This window comes from Brachionichthys hirsutus, chromosome 15 (genome assembly GCF_040956055.1).
Source record: "Brachionichthys hirsutus isolate HB-005 chromosome 15, CSIRO-AGI_Bhir_v1, whole genome shotgun sequence".
Classification (NCBI taxonomy): Eukaryota; Metazoa; Chordata; class Actinopteri; order Lophiiformes; family Brachionichthyidae; genus Brachionichthys; species Brachionichthys hirsutus.
In genome coordinates, this window is record NC_090911.1 from 7,365,261 (window position 1) to 7,393,189 (window position 27,929).

At 39.6% G+C, this 27,929-nt stretch overlaps 1 protein-coding gene across 1 annotated transcript in view; it reads left to right on the plus strand.

Moving 5' to 3' along the window:
- The window catches only part of b4galt2 (UDP-Gal:betaGlcNAc beta 1,4- galactosyltransferase, polypeptide 2), a 76,385-nt gene that overhangs the window by 25,232 nt on the left and 23,224 nt on the right, over positions 1-27,929 (plus strand). The window contains exons 2-3 of the mRNA XM_068748605.1: positions 7,490-7,608; positions 8,476-8,592. Of these exons, the coding sequence (XP_068604706.1) occupies positions 7,490-7,608; positions 8,476-8,592 (236 nt within the window). The remainder of the gene's footprint in view (positions 1-7,489; positions 7,609-8,475; positions 8,593-27,929) is intronic.

The window sequence follows — 27,929 nt, forward strand, 5'->3', positions numbered from 1 at the left end:
AAGCTGCTCTGGAACTTTGGGCTTTCCTGATGCTCTGTGCAGATAATTCGATGACTTATTTAGGACATTCCAATCATTTTCAAACATATGCCTCCATCGTTTTGTTCAATGCAAACAAAGGTTACAGTATGGTGTTGGATGCAGTGCTGTTGCACAATGTCTGAGTAAAAAAAAAGCCATTATATCAGGCTAGCTTATTGTTAGCCTGCATGAACAGCTCACAAGTCCTTCTGCTTGGCATGGTGATATACTGTATGCATATCATTTGGCTCATGCCCGTCTGAGATGTGACACACGCTTTTGGGTTATTTCTGTCTCTGATTGTGACCTTGGAGTCATCATGTGTTTGGGTGCAGGGGGCTGATTCGCCAGAGAGCAGCGTTTGTGTGTGTATTTGTGCATCAGCATGTACGTGCCATCTACCACATCAGCACATCAGTGCGACCTGTGGCTGTACAGCCAACTAGCACGAGCTTCACACAGAGAAACAGACCCGGGCTGGCATCCCGGTGTTGTCCTCGCTGCCAGTCATGCAGATTTGATATCACATAGCGAGAACAGTTCAAGCCATGCCAGAAACAGCCTCGAGGGAAATATACACAAGTTTGCATGGCTGTCACAGTCAGCATGAAACGCAGCTTTGCTGTGGCTGCTCTCCCTAGATTACTTGGAAAAGGTCACCGGTAATTTCAGATTAATAAAATGATGATCATCAATATTATTAGTATATATTGTTAGAGATAATTCAACAACAATTCATGTGATTAAAAGCCAAACTCCGTTTTTCTGGGGGGGGATGCACACTGCCATGATAAGCCAGTTTATCATGGAACAAAGAAAAAAAAGTAACCAGTCATATTCTCTTTCATGTCTGCAGTCACCTCTTAACCACCACTGCATTCCTTTGGTGAAGAACCCGGAGGGAACACACGTAGACACTGTCCCATATTAGCCTACATTTAATTTGTTTTTATATTTTTGTGGTTGACAGATTTTGCTGCAAAACAAACAGAGTAAAACACACCTTCCTTTTGCTAGTGTTGTTTCCATGGAGTTTTGCTCACGGCCTCACAGTAACTGTCCTGATTCTTTGTCTTAGCGGTTTCTTTCCTCTCTTTTTTCTGCTTATCTTTACCGGTATTTGTCTTCGACATCTTTTTTATTCTCTTCGCCTCATTACCTCAGCCAAGGTTATGTTTTTGACGGCGTTTGCCTACTTGTTTATCTGTCTGTTTGTTAGCAGGATTACGGAAAAACTGCTGGATTGATGTTGATTAAAACAATCTGAAGTTTGGTCTTGATCTAACTTGGATCCCATAAAATGTTGAGAGCGATCCGTATACCCGTCTGGATACAAAAGAATCTGGAGTTTCCCATTTACTTTTTCAAAAAAATCTGATCTACGCATTAAATTCACTCACAAAAATCACAGTCATAAAGGGGTCTGATGGGCACTATTATATATATACCGGTAAATGTTTTCCAGATCTGATCCAGAATGACGTTAGGAAAAAATATTACATTTGAAACATTTGAAAACTCCATTTACTGATTCAAAAATAATTTAAAAACACATATCGACTCCAATTCACTTTTACTTTTCATGGTTGGTGTACAAAGATACCAAGAACAATTTATACCCTTTTGATGATGATCCAGATCACCACGTGGACGGTGTAAATCCAATTAAGAGGGGAATGAGCTGCTTGGCGAAGGTCTGCGCTCTCTGAGTTCATTATTTTTTCCTGTTTTTGTTTCTATTCTCTCTAACTCTCATCTTGTGTCTTGTGCCAGGCTGCTGTTGTGTTACATGCTTTCGCCATCTGTTTCATGCCCCCGACTTCCAACCTCCTCCGTCTCTATACAATAACATATCCGTGAGCATGCTGCGCGCATGGATTTAAGCCAGTAAGTCCTCCTTCCCTTTCTTCACTGGCTAGTTGAAGGATTTATTTTTTCTGACCATTAATCATTTTAACTCACTCTACTGATGGCTGCTAATATTATCAGAAGCCTGGAGCAAATCTCTGTTTTGTCTCACTTTCTGCAAAGAGAATTTAGGTTATTTTTGTCTCATTCATCCATTTTCTTCCACTCAAACCTGGGGCGGGGGGCATACTGGTTGTTCGCAAAATGCAATTCTCCTCCTGAAGGGTCCAGAGGCGTTTCCAGGTTTGATGAGATGTGTAACCCAATCCAGAGAGGGACGGGGTCTACCCTGGCATTTCCTCTCAGCCCCCAAAGGGAAGTGCTGGTTTAGTACTTGGTGTATAATACCTTGAGATAGGAGTATAATTTGTATCTATATTTGCTCATATCGCAATTACAATAAAATCACTGAAAAAAACCTTAATCCATTCGAGCCTACTTTAAACTCCAGTCAAGTAGTGTTTATTTCATGGCCAACCTTCCAGAGATTTTTTTTAAAATTATTATTATCATTATTTTATTTTGTGGAGAGCTCTCAAAAATAGATGATAATGATGTGAATCAGTGTTTCTGCAGAGGAAGAAAAAAAACTTGAAGGGCATGTTTTTTGCAAAGTTAGAAGCTCATGCTGCAGAATTGTATATTTTGTGCACAAATATTTCTTGCTAAATGTGGTTGTGGTTGACTTCTCTTCTCCTGTCGTAGTTTTCTCCACAGAGATAGGTCATGTTTTCATTCCTCCTTTGCTTTTCTGCTTGTCAGCAGAATTATTGAGGAAAAAAACTAACTACTGGCTTATTTTTCAGGCAACGCTGTAAAACGGTGAAGCCTGAAGGAAGAACCTGCATTTGAGCGAACAAAGAGAAAAATCTCTTCACATTCAAGGTTTAGGATTTGTGGTTTGATCCCTTTTCCCAACCTGAGATAGCAACAGTGAGTGGGCGAGTTAGAAATGAATGACTGGAGTCTTGTTAGTGACAACGAAGCACCTAAGTAGAAAGTCATGTCGAAAGAACAAATGGAACGTAGCCGGGCCAGCGTGGAACCTTGCTGGAAGGTATCGCATTGCTCAACTAAAGCAGGCTCAAAAGAAAGACTCTCTTCTACTACAGCTTCTAGTGGGTCAAACATATTGAATAAAAGTTGATACTGATGCGTCTATTTCTAAATACACAGTCCATGCAATCCAAACCTCAGATGCCAGAACCGTCGTCTTACAAACACGAACTGTGCAGACCTAGTCCTCCCACCTTGAAACTCAATTTCCACCCATATATTTTTGATTTATGCCAAATAGTCTCTGCTTCCTTGAAGCCTTTTGATTTCACCTCATTTCATTACAACGGATGCATTAATTGTGTTATATTTTAGTGACAGTGGTCGCTGAAGAACCGCAGAACAGAGACCCTTTCAATCCCAGACCAACATGGCCTGTGATTAGAAAGCTTCCAGTTCACAGATGTCACATCGTTCTCTTCAGCATTTTGTCAGCTGTGAATAATGGAACTGTCGAAACTTGCTGTGCGATAATAACCACCCACATAAATGGATGATTTGATGTTTTGGTTGTTGACGAAATTCGTAGATACTGATGATCATCTGATCCTGTAAATTCACACAATTAAATGCACACACACACACATACTACACCCTACAAGTATTTTTCAGAGGACAGATCAGCAAAGGGATAAAAACGGAAACAGATAAACAAGGTGAAACAAAGCGTTTTCAGAGTTACTTGACATTCCTTCCAATACCGCCTTCATATCTTCTTTTCTTTGTCCATGTCCACCATTGTTGTTTTTTTTCCTCTTTCTCCCCATCGCTGTAAATAAAATTAGCTTGTCATAGAGACACTTGTAAATGATTGAAACAGAGAAAAAGAGGGGAGGGAGTGAACAGGCTAATAAGAGTCAGAAAGCCGACTCTCTTGTCCCTGTGTTGTGTCAGGGGGAGGCAGGAAGGGGGGAATAGTCGCGCCCTCTCTCTTTTTCTCTCCATTCTAATTTATGTCTTTCCCTTTATTCACTTTTCCCTGAAGCAAATGACTCCAACTCAATTATAAACTGTCCCTGAATTACGACCCCAGTGTTGCTGCAGATGTCACTTAAGTAACATGAAGGCATAAAAAGTCTCTGATTAACAACCGGCCTATTGTGGCATTTGTGTGGTCAGATGGCCTTGTGTGTCATGTTGTGATATATTCAGACTTAAGAAGGAAAATAAATCATTGATTTACTGTGTGGCCCTCACAAATTCCAAATCCCATTTTTTTCCTTCATGGAAATTCAATCCCGAGCGCAGTTATTTTCTTCTGTTAATTTAGCAGTCAGGGCGGAATGGTGGCACAGTAGGTAGTGCTGTTGCCTCACAGCAAGAAGGTTTGAGATTGATTCCTTTCTGTTAGGATTTTGTATGTTCTCCCTGTGTCTGCGTGGCTTTTAATAACTTAGAAATTATGGCCCCTATGTGCATAACTTAAAAATCATTAAAGTCCCTGCTATACTGGACACCGATTCAACGATGTGCACTCCAAAGTGGACATACAGCTGAAGCCGGGCCTGACTTATGTCTGGAGTCCTGGTGGATCTGCCACAGATCGCCGGTGGAGAGTGAAGACGGGCAGAGGGAGGAGAGGGAGAGGCTTGACTGTCATTTACAATAAATCAGTGATTGCTCAGCTTCGGTATACGTGTGGGTGAGTAGGGGCAAAACAAATCTCCAAAATGAGACAGGTGTGAATAGATGCCACATCACAGGAAACCCTTGGAAAAAACACTTGAATGCTCCCATCTTTCCCCAGATCCGTGTGTGTGTGTGTGTGTGTGTTGCCTCGTGTCCATTCTTAGTGTATTGTCTGCACCTGTGTGTTAATTGTGATGTATCCCCTGGAGAACCAGAGCGATCGAGCAGCATGATATCATATTACTGTAATATCACAGACATCAGCATATATTAAACTTATCTTATCTCATCTGTTGCTGATATTTGAGAGGGACATTTTTCTAGCGGATTGGTTCAGGATGGGGAAACTGAAAACTCTCAATATGAATATGTGCAATGGAGACCAGGATTCAGGAGGATATTAGCATAGTTCAGTGACCGTAAGCAGGGAAAGCAGCTAACTTGCACAAAAGAAAAGACTTTTACTGATATCTTGACCAAGAGTTTACTTCACTTGGTTGACAAGACTGCAAGGAGCCATCGTCCCTGGCTTTGATCAACAACCATATTTTTGTTTGTGTGTATTAAACAAATAAAAATGGCTAGATTATTTAATTTTTGGAGACTGATGTATATTTTTGTTAAATATTTGATAAGAGCTTAGCTTTTGACTTTATCACCATACAGAAGACAGCAGCATGAGCATGGCATCTATAATTGTATCTATCATAAAGCTTCAGTGGCATCAGAATTTTGTCACACCCCTTGGCCGATCCTGAAATGTCATGTGAATAATAATATAATTTTTATTTTGAAATGCTGCACATTGGTGATTAGATTTGGATAGTGTTTTTTTTTTGGCAAGAAAACAAATTCTAACTATTCAAATAAAATAAAACTTGTCAGAGCTCTTCACACCACCGGTACTTGAATGTTTCAGCCGTTGCAAACACTAATCCATGAAACAGCATTCTGCTCACCCAGACGTTTGAAGAATCGGGAAGCTTTGATTCAGACTTGGGCCATGTTAGAGCTTATGTCTTGATTCATGCTTTGTTTGGACAGGAGCTCCTCCCAAAAGCTGAGCTTTTCACCCGCAAGATGGGCAATTCAGAAAAACCCAGTGTTTACTGTGCAGCTACACGGAAACGCTGGGCCGCTGCTCTCAGTGCTGGATTTAAGACTTAGATAATAGATAGTAAATAATACTAGAAGAAAAAAGTGACACACTACCTGGTACACAAATGTAATTGCATTAATTGATTAGACAATTTAAATGTAAAAAAACTAAACACAATGTGGTGGAAAAAATATTGTAATCTAGAGTTTGGGATGAAAATTCATTTGTGCATTGCAGCACTGTGTTATGTGCTGTGGCCTTGGTGCAATTCAGCAGCTAATCGCAGAGTGATGCAGAATGCAACACTTATTTTTCACACTTACAAACGTGATTTCTTTTTTCTTTCGAAGGCCACAATGCGCATGCAAAATTGCTGTGAGGGTTTGAATGTGAGAAAATCTTTCTAATTGTTCACGACCTTGGTGGAGGTGTTAGCTTACCAATTAGCCTCCTAAGACAGGGGCAGTGGAAGCAGAGACACGAGTGTGGATGAAGATGGGGAAGATGGATAGCGGACGTGTAGACGCTGTTAGGCCTACAGGGACTCTTTGCATTCCACGCTTGTGGTATCACTTAAGAGATGCATTATGAACCTAACCGACTTGCTATTGATCATGCGTTCCACCTGTGCACTGTTTCTTGGAGTCTCTCAACACAAAGACCACGCATCAATGCTAAGAGGATTATTGATTCATACGTGTATTGGTCTAACTTCAATCTTCACTTTTCTATTAATATGCTTCTCTTGTGTTTGTTTTTTTTTTTTTAAACTGTCTTCGCATCTCTTGTACACTTCGATGCAGCGACGCATCTTATGTTTCATCACCAGCCGTACTTAAGCCTGCACACATTGCTGAACACTGCATTTAATGCCGAGCAGGATTTCATTTGTCTAAATGAAAGTTTTAAAGGAACAGTAAACCAAAAAAGAAACTCACACTATTTTGTCTTTGTACATCACAACAAAACCCAGGGAAGCAAAATCCAGTGGCTGAGCTAATGGGCTACCATGAGGTTCCTGCAAACTGGCTGCATGCTCTTAGCTCTCCCCACATAGTCCTCATAGTTCGTGTTCATGCATAAAATCAAACTACTTGCAAAGGTCTTACTTTGCTTTATAGATTACTGATATTGACAGCGCAGAGAAACATGCTCTGGTGAGTGACATGAATTAACTGAATAAGTGCACAAAGTGTGGTCTGTTGAATTGAGGGTGATGCTCGCAGGCCTTTGGTTGGGGCCCTAACAGCAGAGTTTACGCATGTATTTTAATGATCCAGGCTCCTTGAATGAGGGCTTCTGTTTACTATCAGGGGCAGAGATTTAAAGGCAGAGCTGTTCTCTTGAATTAGTCTGAAATCACAATCACATGGACACAAGCACACGCATTAAAACAGCATTTGATCCATCGGTAACTAGATTTCCGATGAAATAAAATGTACCGTGACTTCCTCGCTGAGCAGCATAATTACCTTTCATGTAGTGTTTACAGCTATTTTCTTTTACATGCATATGTTTTCCAAACCCTGTTCATCTTATTAAGTGTTATTTTATGCAGAGAATATCCCTTGAGGCCGTTGCTCCTTCACTAGTTGCTTTGATTCACGTGTGGCGTTGCATTGAAGCAAAAAGCTTTCTATCTTTGCTCTGTCCTTCACTCCTGACACTTCATCTTCTTGTTCTCTCAATCGTGAGTCTTTCTTCCTCTTGTTTTTTTTTCCATCCTCTGATGTCCTTTAGTCTCACCAACTATTCCTTCCTTCTCTATTTCTTCAGTGGGGCGTTTGTTGATCGAGTTCAGCTCCCAGATGACGATGGAACGAGTGCAAAAAGAAAACCCAAACGTGACAGAGGGCGGCCGCTATACGCCTCCTGATTGTCGGCCTAGATGGAAGGTATATAACAATTCACACATTTTAAATAAATATATCATTTGAAACTTTTTTCTGCCAGTACTGTTCATTATACATGACATTATCAAAAAGGCGTTGCTGAAATAGGAAGTTAAGAAGTTTCTCCTCTCATCCAGGAGGCTTCTTCAGTTTTCCATGTCCAGTTGATTTGATTGAAAACAGAGAACCATTATGAGATCATAAAGTAGAATTCAAATGTTGAGTCCCTTAATATAAATGAGGATTTCATAATGTTGACTGAATATTTTTATACATTTGTTCATTATGTTGAAATCCTATGGTGCTGCTGTTGTGCATTAAGTTAGTTCGAGTGGACATTTTGACTTTATAATATAAATGTTCAAACAGCTATCATTTGTTGTGCAAAATGAAAAAGATTGATTTTGAGTAAGTCTCCTCTACATTAGAATTAGAATACATTTAAATTAGACAGGTTGCAGGTGCATTGCTTTATTGTACAGAAACCAGATTCAATTTGTTTCCAGTCCTAAAGGAACTTAAACGGTATATCACAGTTCAACCTTGATCTGTTTGGCGCACCGACAACCACTCACATATGGGATGGGCTCAAATCTGTCTCAAACCCACAACGCTGTTGAGAGCATCTTCACTGAGCTGCTTCTGTCTCAGTGCATGAGAACCAATAGTTTTACACTTGGACATCACCCAGGGAGGTGTTCTATTGAAATGTTTTCATGGGGAATTACGGTAAGGACATTTAAGTGTGAATACTCAAACCAACACTCGTGCATTGAAATGCTTCTCCAGTTGATGCAGATGGAGTTGTGTAGCCAATGCTTGTGTTGGACGCAAACGTAATTACCAATCAAGCATGTCTCTGCTATTTAGGTGGCAATCATCATCCCATTCCGCCACAGAGAAAACCACCTTAAATACTGGCTCCACTACCTCCACCCGATCCTCAGACGGCAGAGGATCGATTATGGAATCTACATCATCAACCAGGTAGGTCAGACGACAGGACCCGAGTGCATACGTGTGTCAAAAGCATTTGCCTGGGAAAAAAAAAAAAAAAAGACTAAAGGGAAATGTTGAAGAGCTGAGTTGGATTTGTTCTAGATGTCTTCCCTTTTGCTAATTTCTGTTCAAATTTGCCTCTTTGCTGTTGGTTACAATGGGAACAGCCTCGACAATAGAGGTTTGTCGTTTAACAGGAAAGACAGTTGCAGTGCATCAAGCGGACAGCCCACTGATGCTTTGTAATGGAGGTGTGTGTGTGTGTGTGTGTTCCACACAGCTGCACTGCTCTATGACTATAGAGCTGGTTATGTGCTCCATTGACAATAAAATGACTATTACATTTTCAATTAATTACATCAAGCAAAACATTAAAAATCTGCAATCAGCATTGCTATGTTAATTATTTTTTAGATCCCATTACCATTTAAAATCTATTTCAGAAAATGCAAATGCAAATTCCTACTTCCTCAACTCCAGATGAGATGAGATGAGATACAAACTAGGTCATGGGCAGCAAAAATGAGTAATTATTACTCACAAAATCCAGTTTCGTAATGATCTGTTTTACAGGCCAAGTTTAAAGCTGTAGGGATATTACAATTGCAATTATGCATGGCGAGAAGCACACGGTGAATTGGATCCACCAGCTGAGGATGTTGAGAAAAGTCTATTATTGCATATAGAAATTAAGAACAAGTCAACTATTCCATTGTGATACAATCTCACAAACAGGAAGTGGACCTCATGAAGTATAAATACTGAATGACTGACTGACAGAAAATAGGTGAAGAGGAAAAACTAAACAATGCAGGAGATAAAAATGATAGAAATGCATCAAACCAGGACAATACAAAAATACAAAAGTGGTTTCCATTCACAAGAAACATCGAATAACTAGTTAATTATCTAACTTGTTCAGATATGTAATCGATTTATCTTTTTTGATGGCCCAAAAGATGGAAAGGTTTTTGGAAAGTTGTTTTATGACGTGTATTTCTTCTAAAACAGCTGACAATCAAGGTTCCTGTTGTGATGCATTGATTTTATTAAACAACCAACAGCAATGGTTGAGGCTGTTTTGCAATGCAGACTGTCAGCACGGCCGTTTCGGGCCTCTCAGCTGTCCAGCTGAAGGACAGTCAATCTGCCTCACACTGTGTCTAGTTTAGAATTGTAATCCTGTGCTTCCACGGAGCAATGTTTGACAGCAGCTTCAAACACGCAAGATATGAACAAGTAGATATGCATCATGCAGTCGGGTAGGTTAATTCATGATTGCTGGTTTTTGGGGGTTGGATTTCGAGTCTTGAACTGACATTGTTTTATTCATTAGATTCTTTTCAGAACATCACAGCCCTGTACTTTAGGGGTTGTACTGGTTAATCAAGGATTCTTGAGGTTATGCGGTTTATTTAGCCGCTGCTCATTCAGGATTATCATTGTGTCATATCCAGGATTTGTGTCAGAACTCTGGCCAAATGCTCCCATTCCAAAAAGCAGAATGTTGGAGCCACATCACTGGAATTGTTTTTTTTATCATAATCTTATTGCGAGTTCGTCAAACATTAGGGGAGTTTTATGCATGAAAGCTCAACCTTAATTTAACAACTATGAGCAAGTCTCAGGCTGTACCGTGGCGTCCCCGATTGAAAATAATAATAATAAGCAGACAAAGCTATGTTGCATATTAGAAACTAAATGGTTTCCTTTGTGTTTCCAGCCTTTCGGATTTCCTTTAGAGAGGTTAATGACAAGAACTCCTAATGTGATACGATGGCTGATTAAACCTTTACACCCATTGCAGCTCTCTGAAGAGATGGTGGAGAGTTATTTTCTATTGGTGGCTACTCGAGTGTTAAATGTGTGGAAGTCTGGAAACCTCTTAACGCCGAGTCGCTGGAGTGTGATCGGCGTGACAGATAGTAGCTGCCACGGCATCCAGTCAAAACAGTCAGTGTGTGGAAGAATAGACTGCTCAGTGATCAGAAACCATTTACAATGGGGCCAGCAAAAAGACACATTAGCACACGCATATGCAAATGTATAAGTATGTAAAAATACATCTAAGTGTGTTCCATTGATGCAGCCGTTCAAAAGCACCGGTGCCATTGGGAACACTATGAGGGTTGATGGGAGTGTTGACTGCAGAGACAGGCCACTGTGGGGGGCAGCTGTCATTCAGGGCTGATTGTCAGCCTACTTTTAACTCACTGGTTGTCTTCTCCACCTGTCTTCACATTTGATGGTGTGCACATCCACACGGCCTTCGGTGTGGTGTGCGGGGGGAGGCAAAAAGTGGTCAAAGCAGGTCAAAGGGAGAGAGTACTCAAAACAATATTAAAACAAAATAAGTGAATGAAAATGATTAGGGCATAGCATTGCCGTTAATGTTGGAAACAGTGAGACACATGCATGGATGTAATACATGAAATAAAATCCTTATTCAGCATCAACAGATACTAATGACAGTCACAAAAGTCAAATCTGAGATCTGTGACAATGCCAATTCATTGTCATATTAAATAACTAAACATTTAATCCTGCGTTCTTTATCATGTTAAATTATTTACAGTGGATGTTCCCATAGCCCAAAGTGGCATCTGCAGATGTCTGTATATGTCTAATCTAATATAGACTCAAAATAAACAATTTACTCTCACAGAAGACGAAAGATCCGATTCCGCAAATTTGCAAAACCGAACCAGTTTCCAGTTAATTGTTTGAAGTGAATAATTGTGTGGAATGGTGTGATCAGAATTTCTTCATACGGACACAGATAAGAGTTTGCAAGGCACCAGAAGCAAGCATTTATCTAGGTTCTAGGATGACACCCGGCTGAAGTCCTGTGACCGTGGCCTCAGGTTAAAGGCTGCGCTATCCTGCTGCTGTTGTTGTGCTGTACCGAAACATTATCATCTCTCTCGAGTGGGGCTGTTGGTGCGATGCAGAGGTATCGTATGGAAAGCTAAAGTGACCTTGCTGTGCTGCCCTGCTGCTCTGTGTCCTCCTGTGCCTGCCAAGGACTGGGGGCCAGTGTGTGTTGGTTGGCCATCCGCTCCGACTGGATGAAAGCCCAGCCAAAGGGACAAAAAGAGCAAAAACATAAAAGTGTAAGAAGATGAGAGTGAGGCAGGGAGTAACAGGAGCCACGACAAAATGTAGAGCCATCTGTTTATGCGGGTGGATATTGTTGTTAATTTGCAACATCTATTGGGCAAATATAATAACAAGATTAAAAAAAATATTGTTCCTTATCATCCTTTTTTTCCCCTAACATATCCGTAATTTAGGGGAACAACTTAACACCAATACAACTGCAGTTCTTTTCAATCATTTACATGCTGGAGAAGAATGGCCAAAGATACAACACAGAAATATTTTTAAAGGATCAGTTTAGAAGTAGCGGTCCTTCAGTAACGTAGACCCAGGACTAGTTATTTATATGACCTTATTAGATACCGGTAGTTGTTATTGATGATCTGTTTCCAGCTTTTTTTAGTGTCGGAAGACAAGCTTATTTTAAGTACTACTATACAGTTAAAATATTTAGGGAAGTACAAAGAGCTAATGTGTTTTTGGTGAACTAACATCTTCTATGTTAGTATTTTATCAAAGGTCACAAGTGACAGTTGATGTCAAAGTCCTCAAGTTTGAAAAAAATATCCAGTGCAAAGAAGGAAGATAAGCAGACCTCTGTAAAAGCTTCATATCTGCTTGAGGCCCGCAGATTAAATCTGCATTAGCACGGCACACCCAGAGCTGTGGTTGAATCATGGAGGTGCCGGGTCATTAGAATGGACTGAATATTCTTTGGAATAAAAAAAAGTATCTGGTTCTCTAGCTTCAATTTTGATAAGTAGTATTTTTGTTTCCATTGGACTTATCGGGCACGTTATATTTTGTTATGTATGTCTGTTGTTTTTATTTATTGGAATAACCAGCATATTGTGGCGAACTAGAGTATGTGAATAAATGTACTTAAACTTCCCATGAACTGATTTCTAGTGGGAACACATTTCCTGAAGCACTTGATGCAAATAAAGAAAATATGTAAATTTTTCATAACTATGGAAACATACAGTGTGATGCTTTGGCTGCATCTCGATATTTACCTCCGCTGAGACGGAGGTTATGTAATCGACGGTGTTTGTTTGTCCGTCCGTTAGCAAGATAACTCGAAAGGTTCTGGACGGATCTTGATGAAATTTTCAGGAAATGTTGGGAATGTTACCAGAAACCGATAATTACATTTTGGTTATGATCCAGATCACCATGTGGATGGTGCAAAACTAATTATGAGGGGAATGAGCTGCTCAGCGGAGGTCTGTGCTCTCTGACTGCTTTTATAGTTTGAGGTTTGTTTAAGGCTAAAGTAGTTTTAAGCTCTATTCGTATAGCATTTATGTATCAGCGGAAAATCGAGAGGATGAAAGGCAATGCGGACTAAAATGCACATCCTGGTGTCAACACACACAACGGAAATGCTTCAGCCGGGACCCCTGGCCCTCTAATCCTCAAAGATATTGACCCGCTATACCCTTTATCCTTATGCCACCCTCCAACCCTTCACACACACACACACAGTCCAGTAACTTTCCTGTCTGGAATCTCAGGTTTTGTGGCAAAAGACATTTCTTATTCTTATTTCTGTCAGCTTAACATTTGAGTCGTTCATGTGATAGACAGAACAAAGGGTATTCAATTCTAATTTTCATAATTTTCTTATCTACTTGGAAAGGGTTCAAACCTGGGTGAAATATTTAGATGTAAACCTCTGAGAATAAAGGCTGTACCACAACAAATGTTTCCCTCTTTGACCTTTTTTTCCAAATTCAGTTTTAAAAAAAAGTGTAGAATACTTTGTGTGTAATGTTTGTGTTCGGATGATGATGATGATGAATATATTTACTAGATAGAATGTTAGAGCAGTACAAGCACAGTCAAACATCCTGTCTAAGAGAAGCGTTTCAAAAAAGCCCTTGCTGTCTTGTTTCCGTTGAAAGTCCTTCGTACATAATCCATCGACATGTAACGATACCAATAAAACTAAACTAAGATTTATGTGCAGTGTTATTTTCCTGCCGCATATCAGGTCAACAACCGACCATTCAGCAATCATCGGGCATCTTCTGAGGGCATCTGGTAATTCACTTCTTTTGTGTTGGTCTTTCACATAAAATTTCAATAAAATATATTTATGTATGTGGTCGTAACTTGACAAAATGTGGAAAAGTTCAAGGAGTGTTAATATTTTTGCAAGCCTCTGTACTAATGGGAGGATGCTGCATTGATATGACACATGCTACTCCCCGACAAGAGACAACGGAATAGATGAATATAAAGAGAGCATTTCATTTGGTTTCTATGCTTTTTAGAAGGGAGATTTCTTATAAACAACTCATGCATTTTGCATCGTGCTGCAAAGTACACCGCTATCTGCCTCATCTCTTTATTTTATCCTTTGAGCTTAGAAGAGGAAAGAAACTGGAGATGGGTTATATTAACGTCAGCAATTTTGGGTCTTACCAACAGGGACAAAGATCTTTGTGTAAAACATAATGTGGGTTGAGCTGCAATTCACAAATATGGAATAAGAAAAGAAATCAAAATACATGTGCCGGTAATTGCTCATAAAATACCCCAAAATGCTTCCTGTCGGGTCCATTATTGTGCAATTTTCAAAGAAGGCTGAGGATGAGTAAGACATCCTGCCACATTTAGTTATCTTCTATCAGTGGAGCCCTTTGTTTGTTTGTTTCTCTTTCTCCTTTGTCAGCAGAACATTAAGTTCTGGTGTGATAGTGTGCTTCAGCAGGATGGATCCGGTTTGGACACAACGTTGTACAGCAATTGGGACACATTTTGTATTAAGTTTATCATGAATTTATTGGTATTTGGTTTGTATATTCTTCCAGCATCCTTCATCACTTCCACTTCCATCATGATTGTTTGATTGATTGATTGATTGATTGATTGCTGGTGATATTACACAAAATTATTAAGCATCTCTGGGGGAACTCAAAGTTGTGCACCGATTTAGAGAAACTCAATCTAAAATGGTGTTCATGGAATGTAAATATACATAAGCAATTTATTTTCCTCACATCCAAATGTGAATTGTGATTTTAACACTAACAGCAAAAAAAAACACACCCAAAAAACAGTAACACCAGATAATAAGAAAAACGCTTTCATCTTAACACCTTGAACATGAAGTTTCACCTGAAGAGAAAATTGCGAGGCTGTATCGACAAATAGCACACACATCTTAGCTATGCTGCCGTGGATGTCGTCATTCTTGCTTTACCTGTGTGATTGCCACTGTGGAATAAGTGGATTTTACGTGCATCACTTAAGTAACACAAGCGATACCGACAAGTGGAAGTCAGATCATAACAGAAAGTTAACTTCACTTTTTCCCCACTTTACAGCAGGGAAAGACAGAACCCAACCATTAAAGAGAACAGCTGCACAGTCACAGACATGAAGCTATAATTAGCTTGTCTTCCACTTTCAGATTAAAGTTCTATTGGTGTCCAGATGTGGAGAATCTCAACATTGATGGGATTTTGCATCGCAGAATTACACGCTATTTGTTTCATTTGCATCACTTGGCTGCACCTGCTCTTATCTCTGTGCTGACCTTGTGTGTATTTGATCCACATGCACAGTTTGCATCCTGTTTGGTGTGAAGGCAGCATGAAAAATATGTTGTACACATTTTTACCTCGTCCTTTCAGTATTGGCTGTGGCTCTGTCATACTTGTGACCTTCTGCACAGTAAAAAACAAATCACGCTGCTGTCTCCACATTTAATGATGGATGTTTGTGTTCAATAATGTCATAGTCGCATGATGGGGCATGAAATGTATTATGATGGCAGGGGTTGTAGCAGCCAGTATAGAACCAGCCGCCCCCCCCCCCCCCCCCGAAAAATACCGACCTTCAACTTGTTTGTCCTTGTCTTTGTATCAGCAGCCAGAGATTCCGTGGAATGAAAAAAGGCATTTGACGTGGTGATGAGGGAGCCCAGGGGGATATGAGCGCGGATAAAGAACCAAAACAAATGCATGAGGATATTAAAAAAAAAAGTCAATCGCAGCCAACACATCTAACAAAATGGTACATATTGATTAGGCAAAATTGTTCTTATATTGTTCCTCTCAAGGTTTCGGCTTCCTTTTGAATAGCTAAACAATGACGGTGTGCACTGTGTTGGAACGGTACATGACATTCCCTCTTTGAAACACGCCCCTCTGTCTCTTTTTACACCGCGCTGCATCCCCAACTGTATTCGATTTCCGCTCAGCGAAGACAGAAGAGGGAGATGAATCGAGGACGGCAAAACTGTTCAAGGGTTCGGAGTTATTTTAGCTTCTTATTTGTGTTTTCACTTGCAGTGTTTTGAGTGTGTAGGTGTTTTTTTTTTTTTTTTTATCGCAGAACAGACCAGGGCAGAATATCCTTTGAGACTTGAAAGACTCAATAATAGTTACAGAAGCTGGCAGTTAATCTGTAGTCAATAAATGTCCATTTATGGCCAAGAAAGCTATGATCTATATGTCTAGATGTCAGTTTTTAACATGTATAATTCCTCTTCTGAATAAAATGTGGCAGCCGAACACGCATACCTGCACAGTTGGATCCATCACTTTCAAATACACAGCTGCCAATACATTAATTAGAACTGACAATACCGGTAGGTTTCCACTCACCTACTTGTTATGGTATTGCAAACTGAGCGAGTATTAATAGCTTTGAAGAAAATAAGAACATTTCTGTTTAATTCACAAATAGAAAAAAATATTGATTCATTAATTTAAACTTCTGATTGCACCTTAATTTGTAAACAAATGTATTTACAAATGCTGTTACCTAATATGCAATTTTCTTTGCAAAAAGCCCACTTCCACTTCATGTGTTATTTTAATGTCACGACTGTGCTGCTTACCAACCGCTATAGATGCACAGCTTTGCAGCGATTAAACGCACTTTGGTTCAGGACAGCTGATTTTACTGGACACTGGAGTCACAAAACTGTACACGAATGGTCAAATGAATAATGTTATCCAGCATGCCGAGATTGATTTAAAAAATACTCTCGGTAAGTGTGTGTATATGAAGCAAAGCATGGTAATTAAATTCAGAATCAATAGGAGAATAGAATGTAATATTGTATTAGCGCCACATTAGCCTCTAACGGCTTGTCCATTGTACAATCGCTTGTAATTTAATGCCGGAAACACTAAATTAACAAATCAATTGTTACAAAACAGCTATAACAGACATTCTGATGGCATTTAGATTGTTTTACAAAGTAAATTTAAGAAACACTTTAAATTCATCTACGTTTTTTCTTTTTTTTTTTTGCATTGCTAGTGTTTGGAACAGAGCCAGCCTATTAAGAAATGTTCAGCATCAAAATTACCATTGAGGATTCAACCCCTGAGAAATGTGGGTAGTTGTCAGAGTGTTTCAGAAATGTGATTCCTTTCACCAAGCGGATGAGAGAGAAATGAACCTTTATGCATGAAGAACAAAAGCTCCCTGTGTGAGCAAGCGATCTGCAGGAGGATGTTTATTTCAGCAAGATACAGCACATTTTCTGTCGCAGTCATTGAACCCTGACCACTATGTGAAATCGGCTGGTTTATTTCCATCCTGCTCTGTTTTCTGTTTTTTACATACATACTGTGTATTTTTCTGTCTGCACAGCGTCTCCCTGTCCCCTGCCCTGCTGCCCCTCACCGTTTCTTTCACTCTCCACCTCCTCCCATGTATCAGAGAGAGTCTGGTGCACACTGATGACTCAGAGGAATGTGTGTGTGTGCGTGTGTGTGTGTGTGCGTGCGCACGCACAAGTACGTTGGGGGAAATATAATTCAGGGAATCATAGCCATTCTCCCTCATCCTCCTACATGATGGATCACCACACTGGCAACGGACCTCACAGCATATAAAATAATTTCTATTTTACAAAAAGGTCTCCACAACCCTTTTTGCATAAGTGTAAAATAGTGTCTGCTTGAATACAGTATATGTTGTATCTAAGATACAAATAGCAGTATACTGAGCTATAGAGCTTTTTCTGTTTATTGCATAACAGCATGCGATGATGATTCTATGAAACGTATACATTTCTCAGTCACTTCCTTTTATGTTTTGTGTTTGCATCTTGTCACATGCAGTCATCATACAGCACATCGCTTAGGGCTGCAAATAAATGTCACCAAACATAGATGGTAAAGCATGCACACATCCACACATAAGCAGAACAATAATCCATCCATATTATGCATCCATAATCTTGAATTAATGGACAAATCTTTTGAAATAATAGAATCAATGGACCCATGCCGCATGATCCATTAATTCCTGATAATGGACAACTTATGGGACATTATCCTTGATCTAAGAATGGGGATTTTATGTTATAAAAAAAATGATAGAGCACTTATAAAGACAATAATCAAAGTGGTTAAGAAATATTAAAAAATCTTATTAATGCAATGTAATCAAAAGGAGGAAGTATGACCTTGCCATAAGGTTGGTGTCAAATCAGACGTACGGATAATTATTAGGTTCTGGAAAAGGATTCAGACCAGCACTAAGTATATATCATCTTCTGGAATTGGTCACATTTTCAAATTAATTTGTTTGACCCTGTCAAAAGAAATAAAAAAATATTTTTTTGTTGCTGAATGTTGCTGAATTTCTATTGACAATTTGATTTCTTGATTTTGATTTTTTCAGATAAATCTTTTTTAACATATAGAAAGATAAATGTCCATATAAAGGAAGACTTATGTCAGCGTGATAATCCCAGATAAATTCAGCTTCATGTTGTCATACAGTATGGACAAGTATTCAGTATTCAAGTATACAGTATTCCCTGAGCTATCAATGCTTTGCTCTGTACATTCCACTGAAAGATCCTAATTTGTGGTAACCGTGCACTGGGGAGAGGGAGGTCACAGGCTGCGTTAACCTGCTCACTGGGATATTGCCATTTCCCTCCACCGTCTGTCTTTTTTATTTTTCTTACCCCATCATAAGTATGACCTTTAAAACGTTGCAGAAGGGAGGGCAGCTTCTGTTGGGGTTTAATTATAAACCGACCTGAGGTCATATCATATCACCCAGGGCCCTTGTATATTATTCAAGGATTTGAGAGCAATGACTCCCTGTTGCCGGGCTACTGGGAGCAGAGAGATGATGATGGAAAGGGCAGTAGCATGTGATTGATCTAATATTCTTAACATCAGTCAAAAAATAATCATAAAATAGTGTCCTGTGTTTTACCTTTCAACATTATGGACATTTAAAGCATGCAACTTTAAAGAAGATCCCACCGCAAAGAATAACTAATTCACTCTAATCCCCCCATGATCAAACCAATTCTGATCCTCTAAATCCAAAACAAAGATATAAAATTAAATCCCTCATAATCCACTGTAGAAAACTTTCTGCAAATGAAACGGCATTTCACTTAGTTTTGATTAAATTTCTTCCAGAGACTGGTTTTCACAATAATGCCGTGGTTAAAGCTAATCGGACTGTTAATTGGAAACCTCAAAGGTGTCTGCAACTATTAAATATGTTCTGCTTCAGGAAGGAATTCCCAGGCATTAATATATGGATTAAGTAAATGAGTGGTACATATTCAAAATATTAATAATTAATTCATTTAAGTCGTCAATATTTGTTTCATAAAAATCAAAAATTTGTTGTACCAGTAGCAGTAGTGAGGACATCTCATGAGGAGTCAGTTGAAATATGAAACATTGTGCTCTATATGCGAGTGAATTGGGTGTAGCGTGGCAGCGCATCAGTCCAAGACAGAGAAGACGTGCTTGCCTATCAAGGACTGAAATATGTCCGGCCTTGCATCTGTGCAGTCTGGAGTGGCTGTAAGAACTGGTTCAGCAGACATGCTTGAGCTTAAACACTCCAGTGGGTTCATTATCTTTCCATGAGGGAAGGTGAAGCACAAACTCCAGCCAGAGCTGCTGCCAACACGCTGGATGCCTTATTCCATCAAAGGCGGGAGGTGGTCATAACGACAGAAACACCTGCACACAGAAAATGCAGCCCTGCAATAATGACTTTGGTTGAGACAGTGACAAAGAGGTGTCGATTGTGGCATGAATTTTATTTATTACTTTTACCTTATCTCTCTGTACTGCGCAATGGCAAAAGCACGTTTAGTAATGTTTTTACCTCCACAGAGGAGGCTAGGCTTTTCTCCGTGTATCTGTCCATTTGTCTGCTAGCAAGGTTACACAAACGTGCAATTGAATTTCATGAAAGTTGTTAAGATTGTTGGAGCTGTGACAAAGAAGAAAATATTACATTTTGTAGAGACTGGATAGAACGGCAGGAGTAAGGAATTGTTTTTGTTTTTCACTCTTCTGAACATCGATTGTTTTGAGGGGGGGGGGGGGGGGGGGGGTTGGGACAGTTTTTTTGGCAATTACAAGGAAACAACTTGGTGAATGACAATGAAACAGAGTGGAAGGGTGGGCCATTTGCTGTGGGAGAAATGTAATTTTGTGTGTTTCTGTGTGTGTGGGGGGGGGGGGGGGGGTTCTGACAGGAAATTATATTATGTCTCTGCTACTTTTTCAGGCATAAATTATCGGTCTTCATAGATATTATAATCAAGCTTCAGAGTTTAGCTCTGGAACACATATAACTGATTCGTGTTTATGTTCCTTTGTAATTATATCGTGTGGAGTAGGTGTGCGTGTGAGTGGAATAAGAGAGATACTATTGAAAGGGTCCAAAAACAAAATCATTTTGTTGTGAAAATTTACCCCGATTTAATTTTGGCACGACTGTGTCAAATTCCATAAACATCAGTCAATAATCAACTGAGATATTGAGGAACAAATTTTGAAGCTCCACTTACTGCAATGTTAATGAAAACGTCAAAGTGATAAATGGTGCTGAAGTTCACATTCAGGATCAGCACTGGACAGCTACATATGTAACCGACTACCTATGGAGCTGTCTCGTGCTGATCCTGAGCGCCATATGTAGCTGGGATCAACATGTCAGCACATGCTGGAAAAAACAAAAAAGTTCAAATCACTTTCAATAGTCAACGCGAGCAGATTATTAATTTCCTGACTGCAGCGTGTTGCTATTGTTATTGCCATGTTGCTGATTTTTTCCGTTTGATCAGTTCACTACTTCAGTTGCAAACATTGCATATTCAATTGTATAGTTGTAAAAATATATGGATAGATTATTGCTGTTATTATAACATAATTTGGCCCCCCGGGCCTTGAGTTTGACACGTGTGTTCATTGGTCATATAATAATAGTCTGGCAGTACTGACAGGAAGAACATCTGCCCTATTTATGGATATTTAAGATAAGGTCCCGTGTCAAAGTAAAATATTATTTAATGTCCTGCACCCACACCCCGGGCTCAATATGTTGTTTTATGTTCAAATAATAAATTTCATAAGCTCAGATAAGTTGACGTTCTGTCTCCAACTGCACTGGAGAACATTACTTACAGCTGCAGATATTTATAGAACCTTACCAGTAATCCATCACGTGCACGTGTTAACTTTCCTCAGAGGCGATATCTCTCCAGAGGATGATCAATGAGTGCTTTTTAAAGCTCATATTGAAGTAGGCTTTGCAAAGTGCTTAACAACTCAGGATATAATGCAAATCATTGACGTAGAAAGATGAGTTGCCCATCGAAAAATAAAACGGTAATAACATAGATACGCCTATCACCGCACTGTCTGTGCACTTCATCTGAAGAATATTTGAGGGAATCTCTTCGCAAATTGATTTTTTTTTTAAGCTATTTATTTGTGGGAATAAAATATTCCATGTAAATAAAATACAGTACATATGCATCAGCTGACCCTGGATTGACCCTGAACAGATGTAGTGAACCTAGACTAAACTCTGAGTATGGTATATTTTAATTTGTTTCAGTAGTTTGATCGTGTTCAGTTGCTGTCAGACTGTTGTTTTCTTTTACACATCATCTTCTAAGAATCATCTCCCTTCCTCTCCAGCCATCCTTGAACATCTGCCTTCCTGTTTGAATGCATCCCTAATGAAACATAGTCAACGTTCAGCAATCAGTGGGGGCTAAATGATGTCATGAAACTAACTTCCATTGGTTATACAGCATGGGGAGTCCATAACCTGTCTCTCGCTTATTACTACTTGGTTGATTCACCAATCATAAGAGTCATCTACATAGTTTAATCAGTGCTCCTTGATGAGCTGCAGTGGAAAACAACACATACATTGTGGTTGTGTCAAATTACACACAAGCCCAGATGCATTCATTTACACAATTGAAATGTAATCACAGAGGAAGCTAAATTGGGATTATGTGGATATTTTTAAATATCAGGTACCATTGAACGCCTCATAAATCAAAGATTATGACTACGTTTTCAGATCACATATTAATAGCTAGCTAGCCATACCAACAGACTTTTATACTCATCTAAAAATGATGGAAATAGCAATTGTTTCTGGGTATATACTGAAGCCAGATGTTATAAGTGTAATATAACAGGAGCTTTAACATTATGGGGACGAAACTGATATAATTTGTGCAAAGCCAACAAATCCAAATTTAAACAATCCAGATTGTTTAGGAATTGAATGAAACTTCTTTACACATAGATACGGTAATGCTTTTGTATCCATAAATGCCCCAAAATTATTTTCCCTTTGGACAGTTTTAAAGATTTCCTGGAAAATCACAGACAAAAACAGAAGAAGAAAAACAGAAACAGAATTTGTATTAGTATTCTCCCCATCACAGAAAAAATATTGATTATGAGGCTTTTTTTTTCTCCTATCCCAGTCGTATTGCAGTAAGGACTTTTCTCATGCCCTATAGTTGTACAGGACTATTCATTTTAGTAAATAATGCATGCATCGTTTTGGAAACCAGCTTCTTCAGTTGTCTATTGAAGCTTTTATTAATAGTACTATTATATTGATGTCAGAATATTCTTAAGTTCAAGTTTATTTGCAGAGCTTTTCTTGCAGGACTTCTTATTTATTTATTTGTGGTCCCCCCTCCCTGTGTTTTGATGTTGTGGTCCCTGGTTTGTTGTTGCTGTTGCTCGGTGATGATGAAGATGATGATGGGGCCCATCTTCTTATTTTCACTGCACCATTACCTCTAATACACAAGCCACATATGCTTGGAACCACAAAGACACACCATTCCTACCACATTCTGAGCTTATGAGCTCCATGGGGCTCGATCATTGCAATGCTCAGTCTGAAAACTCCTTATCCCCGTTCCGTCTCCTAATGCAGCTCACTGTGACGCTATGGCACACCATGGGCATATTACTTTATTAGACCATAAAACAACATAGTTTAGTCCAGTTAAGAATAAAAGGTTATGGCCTGTGATTCAGTACAAAACACGCAAAAATTGATGATGCCTCTAATGGCTTTCTTGATTGATCACTTTTCCATCCATCCTTCTTCCTCCCCTTATCCGGGGCCAGGATGCAGAGGCAACAGTCTCAGCAGGGACTTCCAGACTTCACTCTCCCCAGACCACCACTTCCAGCTCTTCCAGGGGGAAGTCGACGGCCCGATCCCCGGACACTTTTCCTACAAATATAAATAAAACCAATATTTTTTCTGTTTCTTGTATCGAGGGTAAAAGGATAGTTTTGCCCTGTATATTTTACTATCCAGCTTTCATTCTCCCTGACGTTAGACAACTAAGCAGTGTCCTCCAGCTACGGCTTCAGATCCGTGGCAAAGTTTATGGGCCCTCTTGGACTTCTGTAAATATCAGGGTAACATACAGCACATACAATTCTCTTGGCAGGTATCAAGATTGAAGTGAGAAGCATTTTAAAATGATTCTGCACTCTTATATCTCTGATCCCAGGTAAAAACATGCCGACTTTGAATGATATAGAGTTAATTTACCGGCCCCAGGCAGATATGCCTGGTTTAAAGAAATTGCTTAAAATTTAAACAATGACATTTGATAATAAGTGTAATGTAAATAGTTGTATAAAACAAATATGAGGTTAAAACTAATCACTTTGAGTTATTGAGCAATAACTCAACATGATAGGGAGATCTGAAAAAGCTGTGTCTTTATTAAGGCAGAGGCAGATGGTGTCTCATATTGGTCCTGATGGGAAATAGGGACGGATGAGTCATCTGACTGTATTAAGCTGTTGATCTGAAACATGAAGCGTGTCACACTGCCTTTCTGTCCTTGTTCCTGGCAAATCTGTGTGTTATGCCTGACAGAAAGATGAGAGGTTAAATTAAAGTCTGCAGCAGGAGGGGAAAGATTAATGATCGCCAGATGATTGATGCAGTTTTTGGTGCTGCATGTTGTATGCTGAAGACAGCATTTCTGCTTTTAATGGATTAATTAGCCTAACACATTTACTCATGTACATCATGATGAATGAAAAAAAAAGGATGACCTACAGTGCATTTAATATTTTTATAGCTAAATAATATATGCTATTTTACAGCCAGTACTGCATTTCTCCAGCTGACAGGCCAGCCCTTTTGAAAGAGTGTTTACCGTTTTAATTACTTATTCATTACACTGTAACAAGTGAAATGGTGGTGGGACTGGAGGCGTCTCCAACTGGAGAGGGTCCTTTGGATCCTTCTTCCATGTTCACAGATTTTAGGGATGAGCTTTCTTATTGTATCAGGATTTCATACTGAACTCTCTGAAGCTTAATGTAAGAAGTGTAGCAGTTCTGCTTGGAGACTGATGACCAGCCCTAGGAGAGTTAGAGTTAGAATTTGATTGATGTTCCAGAGGCTAAATGTGATGAGGATGCAAGAGGGAGCATGAAATAAGAAAGAGACTCTTCTTCACTGGCTTTAGCTGCATTACGGTTGTTTTTTTTGTCACAGTCGGAGCCCCACACGGCGTTTCTGTAAGTTCAAGTCTGGCACAGCAGGTCATAGCAGCACCATCTGACCCCATACTCATCAAAAATGTCAGGTGGGTTTGATCCACTGTCCTTCACCTCCCTGCTGCTCTTTGCAAGTCAGGTGACAGCTATTAGAAAAGATGTGTGTCAGGGTTTTTTTTTTCCCCTCTGAGTGACACATGCTGACCAACTCCTACAGGGCAGTACTAGCCTTTGCTGTCATTTCTCTTGGCAGCTATGCTGTCATTTCCATATTCATCGTCTTCCTCTCTCACACGCACCCATCACCCTTTAAGCATGCATTTATTTCTGTTTCTCTTCCTCTTATTTGTATGCCGTCATGTTGATGGATTTGATTTAATGCCAGTCAGTCTTCTCCATCTCTTACGTGACGTCCGATTGTTGCTCACTGTACTCACTGTATTTATCTTATCAAAAAACAGCAGTTGATCAATCCATCAATCAAATTTTGTTACAAAGCCCTTTCAATTTATTTGCATGCAAAGTGTTTTATTGTTAAAAAAAAAAGTTTGAAGTTTGCACTAGTGTTGCTCAGAGAAAGAAATGGCCTCAATTTGGAGATCTTCTTCAAGTGGCAGCGCAGTCAGTATTCTGACTGCATCATATCCTGCCTGCTGCATATTTTATTATTCTGGATTTCCACACATTGTCTATGTTTGTGCCCTATTTTCTCTTTATCCTATCGGCAGGAAAAAAATATATATATTTATATATTTACATAAAAATGCAGCTTTAGAGCAACCTACCAAAGTAAAATGCCCTCACAGCCTATAATTATATGAGGACCTGTGATGCTAATGCAAACATAGCAGCAGTAATGTCACAGAAAGCCAGCATTGTTCAGTGAATGTCGGATGGCAAGTTATTAGGCAGAACGCCATTATCTTCGTCACTTATTTTATAATTCCTTTACAATAGAACCAAAAAATGGCTTTGAGTTTTTCAGGAGTTTTCTTTTCTTTTATAAAGGAACATAGAGTCTTATCCCAGGCCTCTGTAGGGAAACATTGGAATGATATCTTGTATTTATTTACACACTATAATATATTGGCCTCATTGTTACAGCAGAGTAACATGAAAACGAGTTTTGAGGGTCCAAAATGAGCACCCCTAACCAAATGCAGGTTAAGAAACTACGTTGGCAAGCAAAACAAAATTCCAAGTCATTGGCAGATAGAACAAGAAGTCAATTTTTACACTGCTGGCCATTGTCTTTGTGTTCCCTTGATCCGTGTCTATCTACTATACACTGAACACGAATTGGTAATTGAATTGTCCGTCGTGGCGCAGCCTTTCGGCTTTATTTTGAAGCTCCTTTGTCTCCGGACTGCCAGAAAGTCATTACAGCAAATTATTTATTCTGGCCCCATGCCACCTCCATCACGCTTCTTCCTCCTGCTCTTTGTGGTCTTTGCCAGGCTCTCATAAAACAGGAAGCATGCTGCTGTCAGCATGATTGCAGAGCGTAAGGTTATGAATTAGATATACATAGCCCGGTATGTGTTTGTGTTGGTGTGCGCATGGTTGGCTGCAGCATCTAATCAAGCTTTGATGAGCCTCCTGTTTCCCAGGTGGTCGTGGAATGAAGGGATCATCATCTTTTATTAAGAGCGCATGGCCGAGTGCGCTCTTTATTTAGTCTCAAATGTTCGCACGGGATCAAATGAATCCTGTATCTCTTCTCCTCTCATTTCTGGGCTTCCCTTATATCCCTGGACCATTTCTTATTTAAAGTTTGTTATGCCTATTAAGGTTTATATGCTAGCATAGCCAATAGTTTCCAAAGATCAATCAAACAGATTTAACCCACAACATTTGTGGTATTAGGTGAAGCCATTTGTCACAGATTTTAAAATTTGACAATAGCAGTGTCTCATTTTTAGCCCATGACGGTTAAAGGTTGGCTGTGTGTTTTCCGTCTTCCATTTTCATTAATTGATTTCATTTATTTGATAACTCTTTATTGGTGCTAGTAGTTGACCTGCTAATTGTTTGTTGCAAAATGAAACAGGCAGACATATTTTAACTCTAAAACATCAACCCATACTTCTTCAGCACACAGCAAGTCTGAGCATCAATCCGTAAACATTAAGGGTCTGTGAGTCTGTAGATTAATTCCATATGGGATTTTCCAAAACTCTTACAACATAATACCAAAAGTAAAACTGATTATTTTTCATCTCTTTTTTCTTTTACTCTCAACTCCGCTGTCCGCATCACTTTTAGCACAACTTCATGCCTACTGTGTAAATATATGGAGAACAGCTGAAATCTTTCACAATTGTTCAGCCATGATTGGCCAATTGTTGTTTTGCAGAGGCTTTGCGGAGAACCCCCCCCCCCCCCCCCCCCCACACACACACACACACACACACACACACAGATACACACGCACTTGCACACATTCAACTCAATCTCCACTAAGCGAGATAAGGTGAAATCTGTCTGCTACTCCTGTGGCCTCTCTTTCCCTGCACTGACCACATAATAAGATGACCGGTTCCACCCCCATCTATCTGCAGGAGGCAGATAAATCCTGCCACAGGCATAGACACTCAATATTTGTGCACGGGCAAAGCCGCATGTGAAGTCGCTGTGTGGTGACAGTCATTCAGTACAGAGCATCGACTTGGCTTCCATCCCTCTCCATGGCAGGTATACTGTGAAGGTCTGTCTATGTACTGTGACTCACATGCACTTGCTCACGCAAACTCAGAGGGAGAAGCAATGGATTTATCTGGTGATACTCAGATTATGGCTGATAGGGTTACGGAAGGGAGAGACTGACACTGCCCAGATTACTACAGAGACACCAGGGAAGCTCTGCCAAGGACAGCATGAACGAGAGGACCAGAGGAGATAAATGTAAGTGATGACATGAGGAATACGGGGGGGGGAACCGGTGGAAGACAATTTAGCTCATATCTTAGAAGCTGATGAGTCAATGAGTCAATGTGTGTTTGTTTAGGTTGAATAAAATAAGAGCTACTTTACTTACTAACTGGTCTTGGCTGTAATGTGTTGTAGTATATTTTGTATATTTTTGAGTAGTGTTGCCCTATAGTAGTTTCATCCACAGAAAGTTCCTTGAGTTGTATGAGGAGTCTCAGTTGTCAGATTTAAAAAAGAAAGTCATACACTGATAATAATATTCAATGGACCTGAGAGAAACGTAGCGAGACCGCTGGGATGTAAAATATCACCATTCAGAAGGCAAAGTGAGTCAAAAACAGACTAAATACGAAGATCTGAGAGGAGATAAGGAACTGGATGGGTGAAAACAATACACAATCTGAAAAGGAAGGAAAAAACAAAGGCAGGAAGTAAAACATAAATAAAAGGAAAATTGCAATAAAATAAAACAAT